Source organism: Lithobates pipiens, unplaced genomic scaffold, assembly GCF_037356315.1.
Source record: "Lithobates pipiens isolate NorthernLeopardFrog02 unplaced genomic scaffold, aLitPip1_a1.2 Scaffold_13, whole genome shotgun sequence".
Taxonomy (NCBI): Eukaryota; Metazoa; Chordata; class Amphibia; order Anura; family Ranidae; genus Lithobates; species Lithobates pipiens.
In genome coordinates this window covers 335514713-335534153 of record NW_027507718.1, presented here as the reverse complement: position 1 = coordinate 335534153, position 19441 = coordinate 335514713, and the positions used below count along the sequence as shown (strand labels likewise).

The following is a 19441-nucleotide window of genomic DNA, read 5'->3' as shown; positions in this document are numbered from 1 at the left end:
AGCATTTACAATTCTGTTTAACCCTTCTTGATATCTAGTCATCACTGCCCCACTAAATCCAGGTCCTGGATCTAATTGCAGACCACACTACAGTTTATCAATATAGCCTGGCTCAGGACCCATGCCAGCCTGTCACAGGGCAATAAAAGAACAGTAGTACACCAAGTAGGTCATTGTCTATTGTGTTGGCAATAGCACCACCATAAGCACGAGTACAGTGGTATTATGTCAACAGACAATTACCTAGTTTGACGTCACTTCCGGTCTGTGGATCGCATGCTATGAACGGTTGCTTCCTGTATCTACAGCCCTATATCCATGCCTGTTTTTAACTGTCTTTTTGTAATTACCGATCCCTATGCGCATTAAATCACTTTTATAACAGTACATCACTTTTAGTTCATCCTCTTTTCATTTCTGGGTGCCTGTATATCCTGTTGAAAGCCTCAAATTGGAATCTATCATCTGATGTTTACACCGATCCACCATCTGATGTTTTGACACCAATCCACGTGTGTGGGATACAATTTACAAGCCTGAAGTTACCCTTGGACTGCAAAGCTGGGGGTTGTCCTGTTCTGGTGAGTGGGGATGCAAAAATGGGGTGTCACTGTACTCCTGCAAGTTTGTGAAGCATTTTTTGCACCTACTTCATTGTGGAATAACACTTCAGTTGCATTTATTTGGATTTTTATTTGGACTTTTTTGCTGATTTCACTTATATTGTGTGTTGCGAGCGCTGTATTTTTTTTATCCAGGGGACACATGTGGCCCGCGACCTCCTGCTCTGGGGTGGCTGGCTGGCAAGCCCAGATCGCGGGTTGCCAACCTGCCATTTTAGAGCATCAGTATTGTGAATTTAGACAGTGGTGGAGGATGCAAGAGTCTGCGAAGCAGAAAGGCATAAGCTGCTGCTTTTTGTACAACGCTGCGGAGTGATGGCAAATGCACTCTGCCTGGGACAGAAACAGCTGGCGACAACTGAATGGAAGGTTGTTGATTACTAAAATCACAGTGTGTATATATGGGCATATCTGTTCTGCAGTGGTTACTGGGCTGCTTTCAAACTGATTTGCAGGTGCAGCGCAGTGCACCAGCACTGAGTCATAAACTTCTGGTACCTGTGGGTTTGGAGCACTTTTAGAAGGTGCACTACACCTGCAGGATATAATAGAAGTCAAGAGCAAAGTGCAGCTAACCCGCAGGAAAGCCACACGTGCACTATGCTGCGGTAAATCGCAGACCAGTTTGAAAGTAGCCTTAGGCCCCGTTCACACAATCTGTTCCAACCCAATCGGACCCACCATTCACCTCTATGGGGCGGCAGATGTAAACTAACTTCCAATCCAATCTGCTGGAAAAAAAAAAGGACTCATCCCTTTCCGTCTGGGTGAATCGGATCAGAGGCCCATAGAGTAGAGTGGGCTGTGTCCACTGTGCCTATACAGATTGGACACAGACCTGTCCTCCACCCGCACTGCTCATTGTGGCCCGTGACTGGTTACCAAGTCGCTATAGTGGCCCTCACCCTTCAAAAGTTTGGGCACTTCTGCTGTAAAGTGACTAACGTGATACAGATGAAACAAATCCTCCTACATAAAGTTGTAGCTGTTTATCAGCAGCAATTTATTCTGTAGATCATTCTTAAACAAAAAAGACATAAAGGAATGATTTATTCTAAGCCCAGCAGCTGGGATCTGAGGTCTTCACAGAGCTGACAGCTCTGAGCCCTGATTGGAGGGAAGGGAAACACTCACCTTCACACAGAACAAGCACAGCTGTGAATAACAGTCACAGGCTGAGTGCTGAGGCTCTCTCCACATCACCGTTTTAACTCTTGATGTTGGGAAAAGCTGACAGAAATGAGTCATGTTGATAACAGAGGAACCAGACAGCAGAGAGAAACAACATCCAGTGCTTTGGAGAGAGGCAAGTACACGGTAGAGAAGGATGTGCTTTTTTATACTTCATGGCTTAGGTTTACAAACACTTTAAGGCAGTCTATTCATTTGAATAACATGGCAAAAAAAGTGCAGGAAGGATTGTTGGGCGTACAGTGCATGTTTTTTTAAGAATGAATAACCTCATTAAAAGCAGCTAGAGATTGAAGAGGCATGCCTTTAAGTGCTTTTAGTGCTTAAAAGGACCTTTTCACACAGGTGTCTCTATTGGACGGACTCCGCTTGCTCAGCAGGGGATCGCTCTGCTGGTCCCCACTGAGCAGGCGGGTGACAGTCCCACTTTCTATGGGATGAAAACAGTCCGCCATCATCTGATCCTATCCAATCCACCAGACGGATGAAAAATAGGACCACCATTCCTCTGGATTTGACAGACAGTATCGGATAACAGCGAATGCCAGCTTGCATGTCACCGCTGACATCAGTCGCTCCATAGGGGTAAATGGGTGCTCCAATCGGGTCCGCCTAAAAACACTGACAGGCGGACCTGATCGGACAGCTCGTGTGAAAGGGGCTTTAGAATACGAAAAAACATTTAATGTCCATTGTCTGGACACTGTTTCCCCGTAAAACACACTAAAAAAGGTGAACAACTAGATAACATGGCATTTTTGTTCTTACATTTGCTTCTAGAGTTCATAAAAAACAAAAAAACAAAACAAAAAACAGTAACCCAAGTCTATCAGAATAAATTCTAAGCAAATTTTTTTTAAATTTTCATGCATAGGCCGGTAGTGTCTGGCTCAGAAAAATAAGGACATATCGGTAATTAAAAGCACCAGTCAGTCTACCAACCAATTATATTATAGCAATATTATTACTTACATTTTGAATATTGATCTGTAACTCCAACTTGTAGTGGCTAAAATCCTTAGCAAGTTCATATCCTTGGTGATAGAAAGTAAAAATCCCTTGGAAGAAAGCCAGCATCTAAAAAGGCAAAAAGAGAATCATACTTGAAACTCGCACACATGTCCATATTATGCAGCTCAAACCTAATCACATTCAGCTTACAGAATACTACTAATAAAATGGTGACACGTTAGACAGAGTGGGTTGACAGCCCATTCAATTTAAAGGGCTTTAACGCACCACGGAGTAGTAAAGAGGCCCTAAAAGAAAGCACCTATTGCATCATTTTAGATCTACTGGCTTCTTTCTTACAGATCAGGGTCGCCCCCCCCTCGGAGAATAGGTGCAGGAACTCATCCACGCAGGGTTGTGGTGCGTGCCCCGTGCACACGGGGGCAGATTTCGGGGGCGCACACCCCATGCAAAGAGGGGCAGACCCCTGGGGGAGCGATTTCGGGGGGGGGGGGGGGCGCACACCCTGTGCACAGAGGGGCAGACTCCTGGGGGAGAGCGGAGGGGGCACACTTTCAAAGTGCATATGTCACAAGGCAGTTTACAATTAGAAATGTCTTTCCCCCAAATTCTCCTTCATATTCCTCCTAAATAGAGAACAAATGCAGCACACATTTGCATAGTTCTGCCCAGACATTTCATTTTAAACAGTTTATTACTTTACCAATTCAGGAAACAGAAAATGTTTTCTTCTAAGGATAACCCCCACCCACAGTTATCTTTCCTGGCCTTAACCACTGTTCCGTTGCTATGCCCACTCCTAACCCTGTGTGAGCACCATGTGCATGCTTCCTCCTCCTCATGTGACAGTTTTCATGCCTTGTGATTGGCTCATCAGGCCCAAGTCCTGCATCCTGAGAAAAAGTCACATGCTCTTCCATAACTATAAGGACCGCTAATTTATAAAGGGTTCCAATGGAGTGGCATGGAGATGCAATGAAGGTATTGGCAAGTGAGAGACTGCGTATTGCACAAATCATAATCATGTTATGATTATATGCATTCAGAAGAAACAAATCTGAGACTGTCAGCATCCAACTCCACAAGGCTTTAAAATAACATTCTGACAGGTTTGCTATTCGTGGGGCATTTGTTCCTTGTCTGGGATACCAGTAACATGCACAGGCCTGCACCCAATAGTTCTGGATTAATGCTGGAGACTTTACACCACTTGAGCAATTTTAAAAACACAGAATCTTACTACACTCAGGCTAAAATAGAAAATAACTAAAAGAATGTAATGCGAACACTTAGCGACTCAAGAGAAACCAATAAACTAATTATGGCACTATGCTAAATTAAAAAATGAACTGGTATATAAATACACATTCACCAATAAATAATATGTGGATATGCATATCATTTCATAATTTAATACTTTTGAACAAAAAACACTTGAGAATTTCCATGAGCATAAACAGATACAAACACGGTAACAGCAGAGAAAAGTATATTCATGAAAAACAAAAGTGAGGCATGCGCAAAGAATCAAAATGAAAATAAAATTAAAAAGCACTTTTAAGGTCCATGCACACTGGGCTTATATAAAAAAAAAAAAAAAAAAAAAAAAAAAAAAAAAAAAAACACACATTTAGCTTTTTTTTTTCCTGCCAGAAAACTGCTCAAAAACGCAATGCAGGAAGGTCTTTTTTACTGCCTCTTAATGTGGCGCTTACAATATGCCTCTAAATGTCCCAATGTGTATGGACACAGACTAACACTGAGCTGCTTCTACAGGCAAAACACAAAACTCCTGTAGCAGTAGTGTTCTTTAAGCCCAGTGTGCATGGAGCTTTACAGTAATAATCAGCAAATCAGTTTATCCCTGGAAGTAATGAACTAAAGACTAAAATCACAGGGTTCCGATTTATTGAAATGATGTAGGGACTGGTTGTTATCTTTAGAAGCATATACCCTGAAAACTGATTTTAAGTGTGGTATGTACACAGAAAAGGATTTATGACGTTAAGCTCACCAGTCACCTGGTCATAAGTAAAAAAAAAAAAAAACCCCCAGAAATACCAGACACACACTATGCCAAGATACTAATAGCATTTCTGTTCACCACCCAATTGACCCTCTTAGTCCAGGCATGTCCAAAGTTCAGCCTGCGGGCCAATCGCGGCCCGTGTTCCGGTTTTGAACGGCCCGACTGGTTATTTGGACATGTATATCTTTTCTGGCCCCCAACAATCTCCCAGCGCTGGGGCCACAGCAGATATATGTCCAGATGCCTTGGAGGGGAAAGGGAGGAGGCGGGACAAGTGCCGTGCACACAGGAGAATTTCCTGTTTACACGGCAGCCTCTGTAATAGAAAGTCCTGTCTCCGGCGCTGCCATTGGACAACTGATCTGTCCATCAAAGGAGGTGGGACTTTCTATTAAAGAGGCCGCAGACAAAACAGGAGTTTCTCCTGTAGCTAATCTTTTGGCGCTCGTCCCGCCCTCCTCCCTGTCCCCTCAGAGGCTGCAGATGGATGGGAATTAGGCTGCAGTGATTGCAATGGTGAATCTGCATTCCTGGCAATGGTGGGGGGCTGCAGATGGGCACTGACCCTTATTTTGCTTCATAGTTTTTTTATGTAAAATTTTAGTTTTTTTCCTGAAACTTCCCTCTTAAAGTGAAGGTGCGTGTTATACGCCAATAAATATGGTATATCCAAATAACACGCCCAGGCTCATCTCTTTAGTCAAACACAGCCACAAAGGCAAGAAAATTCTTGTTGGGTGGTGTATTAGTGCTCGAACCAACACCGAATTTTAATGGTTCAAAAAAATGTCAGGGAAAATGGTCGGCCCTCATGCACGTTCACTTCATCAAATCTGGCCCTTTTTGAAAAAAAATTTGGACACCCCTGCTCTAGTCCATACAAACATCCTAAGCAAACACTATGCCCGCTTATTGATTTTGTTTTAAATTATCAAACAAATCAAGCCATCAAAACATTTTTCTTTTTTTGTTCCTGACCAGCCGCCACAGTTGTACTGTGGCAGAATGGTACAGGCAGGCAGGCGAGGGCCCCCGCGATGAAGGGATTCGATCGGGAACAGATCAATGCCAATGATTTCTGGCCTGGACCTGGTGATCGCTCGTGACTAATGGTATCCTTCCCCTGTCTGTGCGTGTGCACACACAGACAGGGGGAGTGATGTCATCTCCGTCGTGTCGGTCTTTTCCATTCCAGACCGAGAGGAGAGAACATCACAAGTGAGTTGCACGAACAGCACACTGACACCAGGTCACGTAGACAATTTACCCCCGATCACCACCTGTCCCTGTGTCATCCAGTACAGCAATCAGATTTTTTTTGATCGCTGTACTAGTGTCATTAGTGACTCAAATAGGACTAGGGACCCCCCTAATAAAGGTTTAACCCCTTGATTACTCAGTGTCATCTGTGATCACAGTATAAGTGTCACGGGTGACGCAGATTTGATACAGTCGCCGACAGCCTAGGAGCTTTTTTTCCTGTGAGGCTCACTAGTGTACCAATAAACAGCCCAAAATGGAAAATCAAAAAGGTACACTAGTGAAGAGGCCTACACGTTTCTGAGCATGACAGATAGCAAGGAGGAAGTCACTCATCTGTCAGATTCAGGCTCAGAATATGAACCAGTAGACAGCAGCGGCACCCAGACAGATAGCTCTGACAACGGAGTTGCGGTCCCTGCCAAGGTCAGGTGTACCAGACCCCGATCTTCTGCTGTCGCTGAAGTGCAAGAACCGCAGGTCCCTCGTATGGAGCAGAGAAGTACTAGAGCCGCTATTCCTTCTGGTGAACTGGCAAGCACCAGCGGCCTAGTACATCCTGGTCGTACATCCAGCACTGCAGTATCACATGGTGACGTGGCAAGTCCCATAAGTGCAGTTCAAGCTGGCAAGCACAAGTAGGCCTTTCCCTCCTCATAGGCATAGTTAAAAAGAGTGAATTGCGGTCATATTGGTCCACTGACCCAATTCACTGTATGCCCGTGTTCTCTGCCTCCATGACCAGGACACGATAAGAGCCGATATTGCAGTTCATGCACTTCAGTGACAATGAACTCTGTCATCCTCAGGGTGACCCTGAATTTGATCGGCTCTCCAAGATTCGGCCCCTCATAAATCACTTCAACCAACGTTTTGCAGCCTTGTTTACTCCCGATTGTTGTCTGCGTTGATGAGTCCCTGATTACGTTTTCTGGCAGCTTGTCATTCGAACAGTACCTTCCCAGCAAGCGTGCCAGATACAGGGTCAAGATGTATAAGCTCTGTGACAGAGCCACAGGCTATACATGTAGTTGTATGGTTTACGAGGGAAGAGATAGTCACGTAGAGCCGCCAAACTGCCCTGACTACATAGGAAGCGATGGCAAGATTGTGTGGGACTTGGTGTCACCCGTATTCGGAAAGGGGTACCACTTGTATGTAGACAATTATTACACAAGCATGCCACTGTTTAGTCACTTGTTTGATCAACAGATTGGAGCATGCGGCACTGTGCGACCTAATCGCCGGGGCTTTCCCCAGTGGCTTGTAGATCTCCGTCTTAGGCTAGGGGAGAGAGCCTGCTTGAGATGTAATAATTTGCTTGCTATGAAGTGGAGGCATAATAAGAATGTTTTCGTTCTTATCGCCCTTCATGCAGACATGACTGTCCAAATTCCTACGGCGACTGGTGTTGGAGAAACCACGAATATAACCTTAATATAGGAGGGGTGGACCTCAACAACCAGTTGTTAGCGCCATACCTAGTTGCCCGTAAGGCCAAACGCTGGTACAAAAAAAGTGTCTGTATACTTGTTTCAATTGGCTTTGCTGAACACTCATGTGCTATACAGAGCTTCAGGACTAACTGAATTCTTCCTTACATTCCAGGAAGAGATCAGAGCCCTTCTGTTTCCAGACGGTGCTCTGGCCCAACTTCCCAGTGCAAATGCAGTAAGCCGGCTGCATTAGAGGCATTTTACACATGTCCTCTCTGGTACCCCTACCCAAAGAAACCCCCAAAGAAGAGTTTGTGACTGTAGAAAGCACTGATATATAGGCGTGACACCTGCTTTTATTGTCCCTCCTGTCCTGACCAACCTGGTCTTTGCATTGGTGACTGTTTTGAACGCTACCACACACTAGTTGAGTATTAGCGTAGGGTACAGCACCACACAGTCATAGGCACATGTACACAGGATCTTGGGGTCTCGAAAGATGTGATGGCCGTCACATTTTGGGAGACCCTAATCTGCACGTTCAGTTTATAGTGTTTTTTTTTTACAGTTTTTATAAAAGTGAAAAAAAGTGAGTTTTTACTCTACTGTTCGCTCACTATTCTATATCCATACTTCTCTCTCTCAGTTTTATTTTTACTATGTTTTATTGTATTAGCTTTGCAGGTATGGCATGTTATACTGTTATGTTTGTTTTATTGTTAACCATCATTTGCTTAGCAGGTACGCCATTCAGTTGCAGCGCAGATTTTTTTATCTTGACAGCAACAGCGTTTGCTCCCACAATACATAAAGCCATGACTCCAGCGCTGTAGGAGGCGATTTCACCACCACAGTTAAAAAAAGAGCATATATGCCAAAGCATGGGGGCAGCAGGGGTGGAGGAGTGATTTGCTCCTCCAGTGAATGAATGAAGGGAGGTATTCTAATGGTGGGCATACACATCGATCAATCTTTTTTGTTCAGCCCACAGGCTGCATAAAAAAAAAAGGAATAGATTACAATATATGCCCAACAAGGACCAGCAATGTACTGGTATGTTGCTGGACTTTGAGTGGTTATACCAGAATGATGCCTGCGGGTTTAGGTATCATTCTTTTCAGCCAGCGGTTGGCTTTCATGTAAAAGCAATCCTAGCAGCTAATTAGCCTCTAGACTGCTTTTACAAGCAGTGGAAGGGAATCCCCCCCCCCACCCTCTTCCATGGTTTTCTCTGGCTCTCCTCTCCCAACAGGGAACCTGAGAATGCAGCCGGTGGTTCTGCCAGCTGACCATAGAGCTGATCAGAGACCAGAACAGCTCCAATCATCTCGATGGCCTAAGAAACCAGAAGCTACGAGCATTTCATGACTTAGATTTCGCTGGATGTAAACAGCGCCATTGGGAAAGCATTTTATCACACCAATCTTGGTGTGGTCAGATGCTTTGAGGGCAGAGGAGAGATCTAGGGTCTAATAGACCCCGAGTTAAAAAAAAAATAAAAAAAATAAAGTGTACCTGTCACTACCTATTGCCATCATAGGGGATATTTACATTCACTGAGAGAATAATAAAAATTATGAAAAAGAAAAAAAAATGAAAAGGAACAGTTTAAAAATAATTAAAAGAAAGCAAAAAATAAAATAAATAAAAAGCACCCCTGTCCTCCCCTGTTCTAACGCAAAAGGCGAACGCAAGCGTCGGTCTGGCGTCATATGTACACAGCAATTCCACCATGCACGTGAGGCATCACCGTGAAGGTCAGATCAAGGGCAGTCATTTTAGCAGTAGACCTCCTCTGTATATGTGGTAAAGTAGAGTAAAGTGGTAACCTGTAATGGCTTTTAAAAATGTATGTAGTTTGTCACCAATGCACGTTTGTGCGCAATTTTAAAGCATGTCGTGTTTGGTATCCATGTACTTGGCCTAAGATCATCTTTTTTATTTCATCAAACATTTGGGCAATATATTGTGTTTTAGTGCATCAAAATTAAAAAGTTTGGTTTTTCAAAATTGAAAAATCGCTGCGCAAATACTGTATGGAAAAAAAAATTCCCACCATCTTAATCTGTAGGGCCTTTGCTTTAAAAAAAAATAAAATAATAATGTTTGGGGATTCAAAGTAATTTTCTTGCAAAAAAAATATTTTTTCATGTAAACAAAAAAGTGTTTGTCTTAAAGTGGTTAGAAGAGTGAATGATGTGTGACATAAGCTTCTAAATTTTGTGCATAAAATGTCAGAACAGTTCATAACCCCCCCCCCCCAAATGACCCCATTTTGGAAAGTAGACACCCAAGCCATTTGCTCAGAGGCATATTGAGTTCATGGAATATTTTATATTTTGCAACAAGTTGCGGGAAAATTACAAACCTTTTTTTTATTTTTTGCACAAAGTTGTCACTAAATGATATATTGCTCAAACATGCCATGGGCATATGTGAAATTCCACCCCAAAATACACATTCTGTTGCTTCTCCTCGGTACGGTGATACCACATGTGTGAGACTTTTTGGGAGCCTAGCCACATACGGGACCCCAAAATTCCAGCACCGCTTTCAGGATTTCGAAAGGGTGTAAATTTTTGATTTCACTCCTCACTGTCTAGTAGAGTTTCGGAGGCCATGGAATGCCCAGATGGCACAAAATCCCCCCAAATGACCCCCATTTTGGGAGAAGCAGCATTCATACAACCATGGCATGTGTGCGCAATATATCATTTAGTGACAACTTTTTGTAAAACATTTTTTTTGTTTTTTTTTGTCAATCACTTGGGGCAAAAAAATTAAATATTCAATGGGCTCAACATGCCTCTTATAAATTTGCTTAGGGTGTCTACTTTCCAAAATGGGGTCATTGGGGGGGGGGGTGGGGGGTGGGGGGGAATAAGGTTAGTACTGCCCTGCCATTTTAGCACCTCAAGCAATGATAGGCAGTCAAACTAAAAGCTGTGTAAATTCCAGAAAATGTACCCTGGTTTGTAAACGCTATAACTTTTGCGCAAACCAATATACGCTTATTGGAGATTTTTTTTTTTATCAGAGACATGTGGCTGAATACATTTTGGCCTAAATGTATGACTAAAATTGGATTCTTCTTATAACAAAAAGTAGCATTTTTTTTTCAAATTTTCTGTTTATACCGCAAAAAATAAAAAGCCCAGAGGCAATCAAATATCTTTAAAGCAAAGCTCTATTTGTGAGGAAAAGGAACGCAAATTTAGTTTGGGTACAACATTGCATGACCGCGCAATTACCAGTTAAAGCAGCACAGTGCCAAATTATAAAAAGTTCTCTGGTCTTTGACCAGCCAAATGGTCCGGGGCTTAAGTGGTTAAAAAGGAAGTAAACTCTCCCACTCTGATGCTTCTTTTCATTTAGTCCATTATAATAAGTAATTATAAAACTATAGCCACTGTAATCCAGCCCAAATCGCACATTACTTACTGTTTAAAGAAACTTTTAAAAACTGGTTTCCAGGGGTTAGGCAGCTCCATCTTAAGTATTGTTTTCGTAGTCCACAGTGGAGTGTATTTCCGCCCATACATTGAGCACTTTCTGTACTGTTAACCAAGCCTCCTTCTCAATCCAACATTTTTCTATGACAACCATGCTTCCCTGTTCATAGCTGACTTGATTATTTCATAGTATTTACTTGTGCCAATTATCTAGTGTTTGCCTTTGCTTCAGCTGATAAGACTGCAGTAATGCTGCCCAATGCCCTGGTTTACACTGCATGTGATGTCACATGGTCACATGGGGTGCAGGAGGAAGCTCTGAATGATTCTGCAGTCTCCTGGGATTTCAGTGCTGTGTGCCCTAGGAAGCCCTGATAATAGATAAAGTACACAGAGTGTGCTGTAAATCAGGGGAGATCTGGGCATGCTCAGTGACATCATTCTAAAGAACAAAAAGGATTACAACAATACTAAGCAAGTAAGGAGATATCTACAAGCAGTGTTCATTAGGGTTTTTTTATGCCGATTTACATGAGACAAAGACAACACTGGTCGCAATGCCGACCCCACCACCGTAAACATGGACCGGGCAACCACCTCGGCCCTTCTGTCAGCAGGGTCCTTGAAAGCAGGGGTCCCTGCCACCGGAATCGTGGTTATCTTATTTAACCTGGATACCAGGGGGTCAACAATCGGGAGGAGATGTCACTTTTTTTAAGGAAACTCTCCTCAAAAGGGGTAACGTACCGCCATCCATTTCGGGACCGAAAAGGCCCGATGTGGGTCTCCCCAAAAATTCTAAATAAACTTCTCTAAATAAGTTAGGTAGGGAAACACCTTAGCCGTGTGGGCCGGCTCGTGGGACCCAAAAGGGACCGAAACCTCTGTAGATGCCCCCATCGTATCCTCCATCTTTAGGGTATCCCACACCGCAGTGATAAGTGCTCCTACTAGCGCTTTTTCCTGCGCTGACCCGGACACGGAGTTATCTCTCGCCTGCCACCACTTAGAGACCTAAGGCAAGTCACACAAAATGCCCACCCTCCTAGCTGCCACAGACTGAGGGGCGCCCCGCAAGGAAAATGGCTGCCAGACTTCCAGAAAATGGCAGAAGAAAAAAACTGTCTGTGGCTACAGGAAAATGGTCACGGTTCACGCGGTGGCCGCCCCACATGGCATACACACTAGCTACCCAACCATGGCCTAAAAATAGGGAAAAGGACAAGCGGACCACCAACGCCCAGCGCAGCCCCCTGCAAGGGCTCAGAGCACCCCCCAGAGGACCCCCGGCCAGGTACGTGCACCGCACCTCCTATGCCAAGTCACACAGTGGCTCATAGCATGGGGAGGAGGAAAAAGGACAGGGAGAGAGGACAGGGAGAGAGGACAGGGAGAGAGGACAGGGAGAGAGGACAGGGAGAGAGGACAGGGAGAGAGGACAGGGAGAGAGGACAGGGAGAGAAGAAAGGGAGAGACCCCCTAGTCGACCTCCCAGGGAATGCCCAGCTGCTCCATCCTGCAGAGACAGCTGGACGCATTCCACGGACAGACCCATAACCCGAGCAGTACGAGCTGGTTGTCGGCCACGGCACACTGAACCAGACAGCAGTTGCCCCACCATATGTGTGCCCTGGAGCATATAGCTAACCGGCCGCCCCTGGATCAGACTGGGTATGTCATGGCCGACCCAGCGTGTAGCTAAGGTCTGCTCACGCTCGATGGCCAGGCTGGGGAAACTACCAGGATCTATAGTATCCAGCCTGTCACCCAGCCTGGCTGTTGATTATAGATTACAGGAATCAAAAATGGAGAAGAAAAAAAATTCCTAGGACCAATGGTCCCCACCGGGAGCCGGGTCCTTCTACACTAAGCAGAAAAAAAAACAGAGCTGCTGGAGGCAGAGTGAGGGGTTATAGCCAGTAGGATCGCCCCCTGGGCGGTACTGTGCAGTTTTGCTGTTTTTACATGTTCTGCCTAGTCCTCTCCTGAAGGTGACAATATAACCCTAAGGTCAAGATTAAAGGTGGTGTGTCCGTCAATGAACGAAAGAAAAAAAAGCTGTATTATAACAATTTAAAGGTGGAAAATCAAAGTACTGCAAATCACCATTTGGGACTAGTTCTTTAAATGACCTGTTGCCAGTCACATGGGCAGGGTCATACACAGACTTGCAGGCTTAATACCACTGTGAAAAGAGCAAAGTACAGTGTAGTACCAGGGAATAAAATAGACACTTGAATACCATCAGTAAAAACATTCTGGCTGGTTCCTGCACACTGTTGCTTTGTTCTTTGCACTACATTACGGAACAATTCCTTGATTTATAGTAGGCCACCTGGCTACGTAAAGTGCATAATAAAAGAGTTTAAATTCTTCTGTATAACCAGGATCAGGTCCCCCAAGTGACAGGCACCTACCTGCCACCTTGGCACTACAACCTGCATACATGATTTGCATGTATCTTGTAAATATCCCACCATGAGCTAAAGCTGTAAGACTGTAGTGACAGCAGAGCAGACCGCCGGTCTGCCGAGGAACCACTCACTAAGTAGATCAGCATACTGTAAAGCAGACTTTAGGTTCCTTTTAAAAGTTCTGTGGATTTAGAGTCTGATTTGCTGGCCAACAGCTCCCCCATACCCAAGATACTAAGAAGAATTGACATTTTAAGATTTAGCAGCTCTTTAACTGTATGCTATACAGATCATTCAGACTGTAATTCTTTAAAAAGCTGAAGTGTAACCTTCTGAAAATGTAATTTATTGTGGCAGGAGTAATGTTTCTTCTGAAAATGTTATCCCCATATTAATTCTTTAACTTCAAGTGGCTTTAATATCAGTTTAAATATCGGCTCCTGCTAAACTGTCTGGCTGCAAGGAGAGTAATTCTATCTGTGGAAGGGGGGAGAGATTGAAGAAAACATGCTGGGCCCACTCAGTGCATGGTCTATAAATGTAATGTTACTATGAATGACACGTGGGGCGGAGCCAGTGGCTGCAATGTTCTCTAACACAGTGGCCACAGACCTTGCTGTCTAGCATTGGCTTTTATGGAGAAAAAAAAAAGTTATTTCAAATAGAAAACCTTGACATTCACAGGTAATAAATACATTTCACAACATAGCTGAGTCTAAAAACCATTACCTATAAAACCTTACTGGGGAGGCTATGAAGTGAACTTGCAGTTAACTGTCCAAATACCAGTTTCCAATAAAACGTTAGCATATTTTTTTTTTTTTGCAGTGGTGCCAAAGAATATGCGGAGATCCAACCATATGATAAGGAAGGTTCTACCTTGCACCTAAGTTCTCTAGGACCCCTTTCACATGGGTGTCATCTGCACTGTCAAGCACAAGGGATGACAGAATACCGATTACCTTTACAATATTTGTTGAAATTTCTATAAACAATTTATTATATACACACACACTGCTCAGCATAATTGAGTACACCAACAGATTTGTCACAAAACCTTTACTTTCCTTTCAGAATCAACAATTTCTATGGGGCACTATACAACAAAATACCCACACAAATGCGGGCCACTGCTTGCAACCAAGATTTGTTTATTTGCACACACAAAAGTATTTTTCCTAACAAATTCAAAGTCTTTGGAGCAAAGCTAATTTTAGACAACAAAATCCTAAGACCCCTTTCACACTTCCAGCATTTATCAAGTGCAAAAAAAAAAACTGTGTCACTTTTCTTCCTATTACAAGTAATGTAAACATCCCTTATAATAGAAAAAAAAGCATGACAGGACCTCAAGACCTCAGCTCTCATATTTACACTAAAATGCTATAATATTTTTTTTTGTCTCATTTAAAAAAAAAAATGTCCCTTTAAGAGCTATGGGCGTAAGTGACGTTTTGACGTTGCTTCTGCCCTGTAGTGTCAAGGAGACGGGTGGGGGCCATCTTCCACTCACTTGTCTCCATGCACAGCCATGGAGGGATCCAATTGCCTCCGACACTGCCGATGGCTCCAGAAGCGACGGAGGGCACGAGATTGCGGCGGGAGAGGGAAAGCCCCTTCTCTTGCTGCAGATAAAGCCGCCGCAGAGACCACTTTTATCTTGTAGCGGACCGCCGGCCAAACACGACAATACCAGGGTTAAAGCAGCTAGCTGCTGCCAGAACAACGATATTCCTCCTCAAAGTGAGGACGTATAACGGCGTGTGGTGGTCCGGAAGTGGTTAAAGAATAGAAAAGATAGATGTAGCAATAGGTTGAAAACTTCTTCATTCCGTGCCTAGAAGACTTGGTGCTGTCCTTATAAATCATGGAGGTCATACAAAATACTAGATGTAGTTTTTGTTGTGGGGTGTATTCATTTTCACATCAACTAATTTGAGTAAAACTGAACATTTTGTAATCCAAGCTATATTAACCTTACTTTCATGTAATGAGCTTAACCACTTTCAGACCGGACCATTTTGCTGGTAAATGACCAGAGGTCTTTTTACACTTTGGCACTGCGCTGCTTTAACTGGTAATTGCGCGGTCATGCAATGTTGTACCCAAACAAAATTTGCGTCCTTTTCTTCCCACAAATAGAGCTTTCTTTTGATGGTATTTGACTGACTCTGCGATTTTTATTTTTTGCGATATAAACGTAAAAAAACCGCAAATTTTGAAAAAAAAATGATATTTTCTAATTTTTGTTATTAGAAAAATCCAATAAACTCAATTTTAGTCATACATTTAGGTATGTATTCAGCCACATGTCTTTGGTAAAAAAAAGTCAATAACTGTATATTTATTGGTTTGCGCAAAAGTTGTCACATCTACAAACTAAGGTACGTTTTCTGGAATTTACGCAGCTTTTAGTTTACGACGGCCCATCTCATTTCTTGAGGTGCTAAAATGGCAGGGCAGTACAAAACCCCCCCAAATGACCCCATTTTGGAAAGTAGACCCCCTAAGGAAATTGATAAGTGGCATGTTGAGCCCAATGAATATTTTATTTTTTTGCCTCAAGCGATTGAATAATGACAAAAAAATTTTTTTTTTTTCTTACACAAAGTTGTCACTAAATGATATATTGCTCACACATGCTATGGGCATATGTGAAATGACACCCCAAAATAAATTCTGCTGCTTCGCCTGAGTACGGGGATACCACATATGTGGGACTTTTTGGGAGCCTAGCCGCGTACGGGGCCCCGAAAACCAAGCACCGCCTTCAGGCTTTCTAAGGGCGTAAATTTTTGATTTCACTTCTCACTACCTATTACAGTTTTGAAGGCCATAAAATGCCAAGATGGCACAAAACCCCCACAAATGACCCCATTTTAGAAAGTAGACACCCCAAGCTATTTGCTGAGAGGCATGTTGAGTCCATGGAATATTTTATATTTTGCCACAAGTTGCGGGAAAATTACAAACTTTTTTTTTTTTTTTTCACAAAGTTGTCACTAAATGATATATTGCTCACGCATGCCATGGGCATATGTGAAATGACACCCCAAAATAAATTCTGCTGCTTCTCCTGAGTACGGGGATACCACATATGTGGGACTTTTTGGGAGCCTAGCTGCGTACGGGGCCCCGAAAACCAAGCACCGCCTTTAGGCTTTCTAAGGGCGTTACAGTTTTGAAGGCCATAAAATGCCAAGATGGCACAAACCCCCCCCCCCCAAATGACCCCATTTTGGAAAGTAGACACCCCTAAATTTAGGGGTACACTAGTGAGACTAGGTAATAAATGGCGGGTGCCCTGAAACTATAAAAAAATAACCAACCAGCATCACCTGTAACAGTTATATGGTGATCACTGGTGAAAGGGTTAACTAGGGGGCAATCAGGGGGCTTTATGCGGTAGTATATGGGGGTCCCTGGCGCTATAAAAAGCTGCGGCGAACCTAAATACCTACCTGCCTAACTAGCGTCACCTGTGACACTAATACAGCGATCAGAAAAACGATCGCTTATTAGGCTGGGTTCACACTGGAGCGATGCGGGAACGCCACGAATCCGCGGCGGGTTCCCGCATCGCATGCCTCCCGGCGGCAGTTCACACTGCCCTATGCGAACTGCTGGGAGTGTCAGTGAAATGTTAATGACACCCCCAGATCAGTTCGCATATCGCAGTGCGATCTGCAAACTCGGATCGCATGGTGTGAACACCCATGCGATCCGATTCTGCTGCGGACCAAAAAAAAGGGTCCCGTGCGAGTTTGCGGCGGGTGCGGCGGGTGCAACGCGAATTCAGCCATACTATCTGTATGGCTGAACTCGAATCGCACAGAGATCGGATGTGATTTGCACTGCAGTGCGGTGCGAATCACATCCGTTCTCATAAACCGCTGCAATGTGAACCCAGCCTTAGTGACACTGGCGACAGGGGGTGATCACAGGGTTAAACCTTTATTGGGGGGGTTAGGGGGGTACCTTAGAACTAAAGGGGGCTAACCATAACTGCCCTAACAGTTATTACAGTCACAAATGACACCCGTCGGGTGATCAGGGGGTTAAACCTTTATTAGGTAATAAATGGCGGGTGCCCTGAAACTATAAAAAAATAACTAACCAACCAGCGTCACCTGTAACAGTTATATGGTGATCACTGGTGAAAGGGTTAACTAGGGGGCAATCAGGGGGCTTTATGCGGTAGTATATGGGGGTCCCTGGCGCTATAAAAAGCTGCGGCGAACCTAAATACCTACCTGCCTAACTAGCGTCACCTGTGACACTAATACAGCGATCAGAAAAACGATCGCTTATTAGGCTGGGTTCACACTGGAGCGATGCGGGAACGCCACGAATCCGCGGCGGGTTCCCGCATCGCATGCCTCCCGGCGGCAGTTCACACTGCCCTATGCGAACTGCTGGGAGTGTCAGTGAAATGTTAATGACACCCCCAGATCAGTTCGCATATCGCAGTGCGATCTGCAAACTCGGATCGCATGGTGTGAACACCCATGCGATCCGATTCTGCTGCGGACCAAAAAAAGGGTCCCGTGCGAATTTGCGGCGGGTGCGGCGAATGGCTGAACTCGAATCGCAGAGATCGGATGTGATTTGCACTGCAGTGCGGTGCGAATCACATCCGTTCTCATAAACCGCTGCAATGTGAACCCAGCCTTAGTGACAATGGCGACGGGGGTGATCACGGGGTTAAACCTTTATTGGGGGGGGTTAGGGGGGTACATTAGAACTAAAGGGGGCTAACCCTAACTGCCCTAACAGTTATTACAGTCACAAATGACACCAATGCAAAAAAAATAAAAATGCATTGGTGTCACTGTGACTTGGGGGGCAGGGGTAATTGGGGGGGTGTGAGTGTGCCTGGCATGTTCTACTGTGAAGTGTCGTGTTGGTGCAACTCACCGATCCTCTCTCCTCGGTGCCGGAACGAAAAATACCGACACGGAGGAGAGATTACATCACTTCCTCTCCTGTGTTTACATTACAGGAGAGGAAGTGATGTCACGAAGGATTTCCATTCGTCGGGAGCGATCGCGAGGGGGTGGCCATGAATGAATGGCCGCCCCCTCATCCCGGATCGCTCCCGAACGAATACCGACCGCCGCAGGCACCGGGGGGGGGGGGGGGAGGGCCCGATCGGGCCCCCCACCCGCGGGAAGGCAGGGACGTACATACGTACCATATGCCTGCCCGTGCCATTCTGTCGACGTATATCGTCGTGCGGCGGTCGGCAAGTGGTTAACAAATGTTTTATAAAACTCAGTTTTGGCAAAATTTTGTAAATTGTTCTGGTTTTCATTGAGATATTGATTAAAAGCCTTTTCAAAAGGGGTGTACTCATTTTTACCAAGAACGATGTATGTACGTATGAGATTATAATCTCTATATATATATATATACACATACATATATATACACATACACACACATACACACACACACATACATATATACACACACACACACACACACACATATATACACACACACACTCTTAGGCCGCGTACACACGGGCGGACTGTTCGCCCAACTTTGTCTGCTGAACAGTGTTTCAGCGGACAGTCCGCTCGTGTGTGGGCTTCAGCGGACAGTTTCAGCGGACAGTCTGTCGAACAAAGTTTTTCGGAATTTCCGTAAGACAGTCCGCTTGTGTGTAGGCTTGTTCGACAAACTAAGTTTCGCGCATGCTCAGAAAGGATTTACACGGCGAAGGTTGCATTGCTATGTATTGGACGTCGAATTTCTCGTCCCGTCATACGTGCCGTTCACGTCATCGCGCACGCTTTCAGCGGACTGTTCGTTCATCGTGTGTGGTCAAGTCTGCTCATGCAAATTTTGAGCGGACTGTTTGTCGGATTGTTTGACAAACTAAGTTGGGGCGAACAGTCCGCCCGTGTGTACGCGGCCTTATATTTAAAATAAAAAAAGCAGCATTTGAATAAGTCTTGAGAGAAATTCCTCATCTCCGCACCTTTATAGAAGGGTAAAGATAGATGCCAAGTACACCCTGGACATGACCCCTCTTCCTACATCACATATCATTTAAAAA

General features: G+C 44.4%; 1 protein-coding gene across 4 annotated transcripts in view; it reads right to left on the bottom strand.

Moving 5' to 3' along the window:
* Positions 1-19441, bottom strand: part of ARHGAP10 (Rho GTPase activating protein 10) — a 433763-nt gene that overhangs the window by 225300 nt on the left and 189022 nt on the right. For all 4 annotated transcript variants that reach the window (XM_077477009.1, XM_077477008.1, XM_077477011.1 and 1 more), the window contains one exon: positions 2787-2891. In XM_077477009.1, the coding sequence (XP_077333135.1) occupies positions 2787-2891 (105 nt within the window). The remainder of the gene's footprint in view (positions 1-2786; positions 2892-19441) is intronic.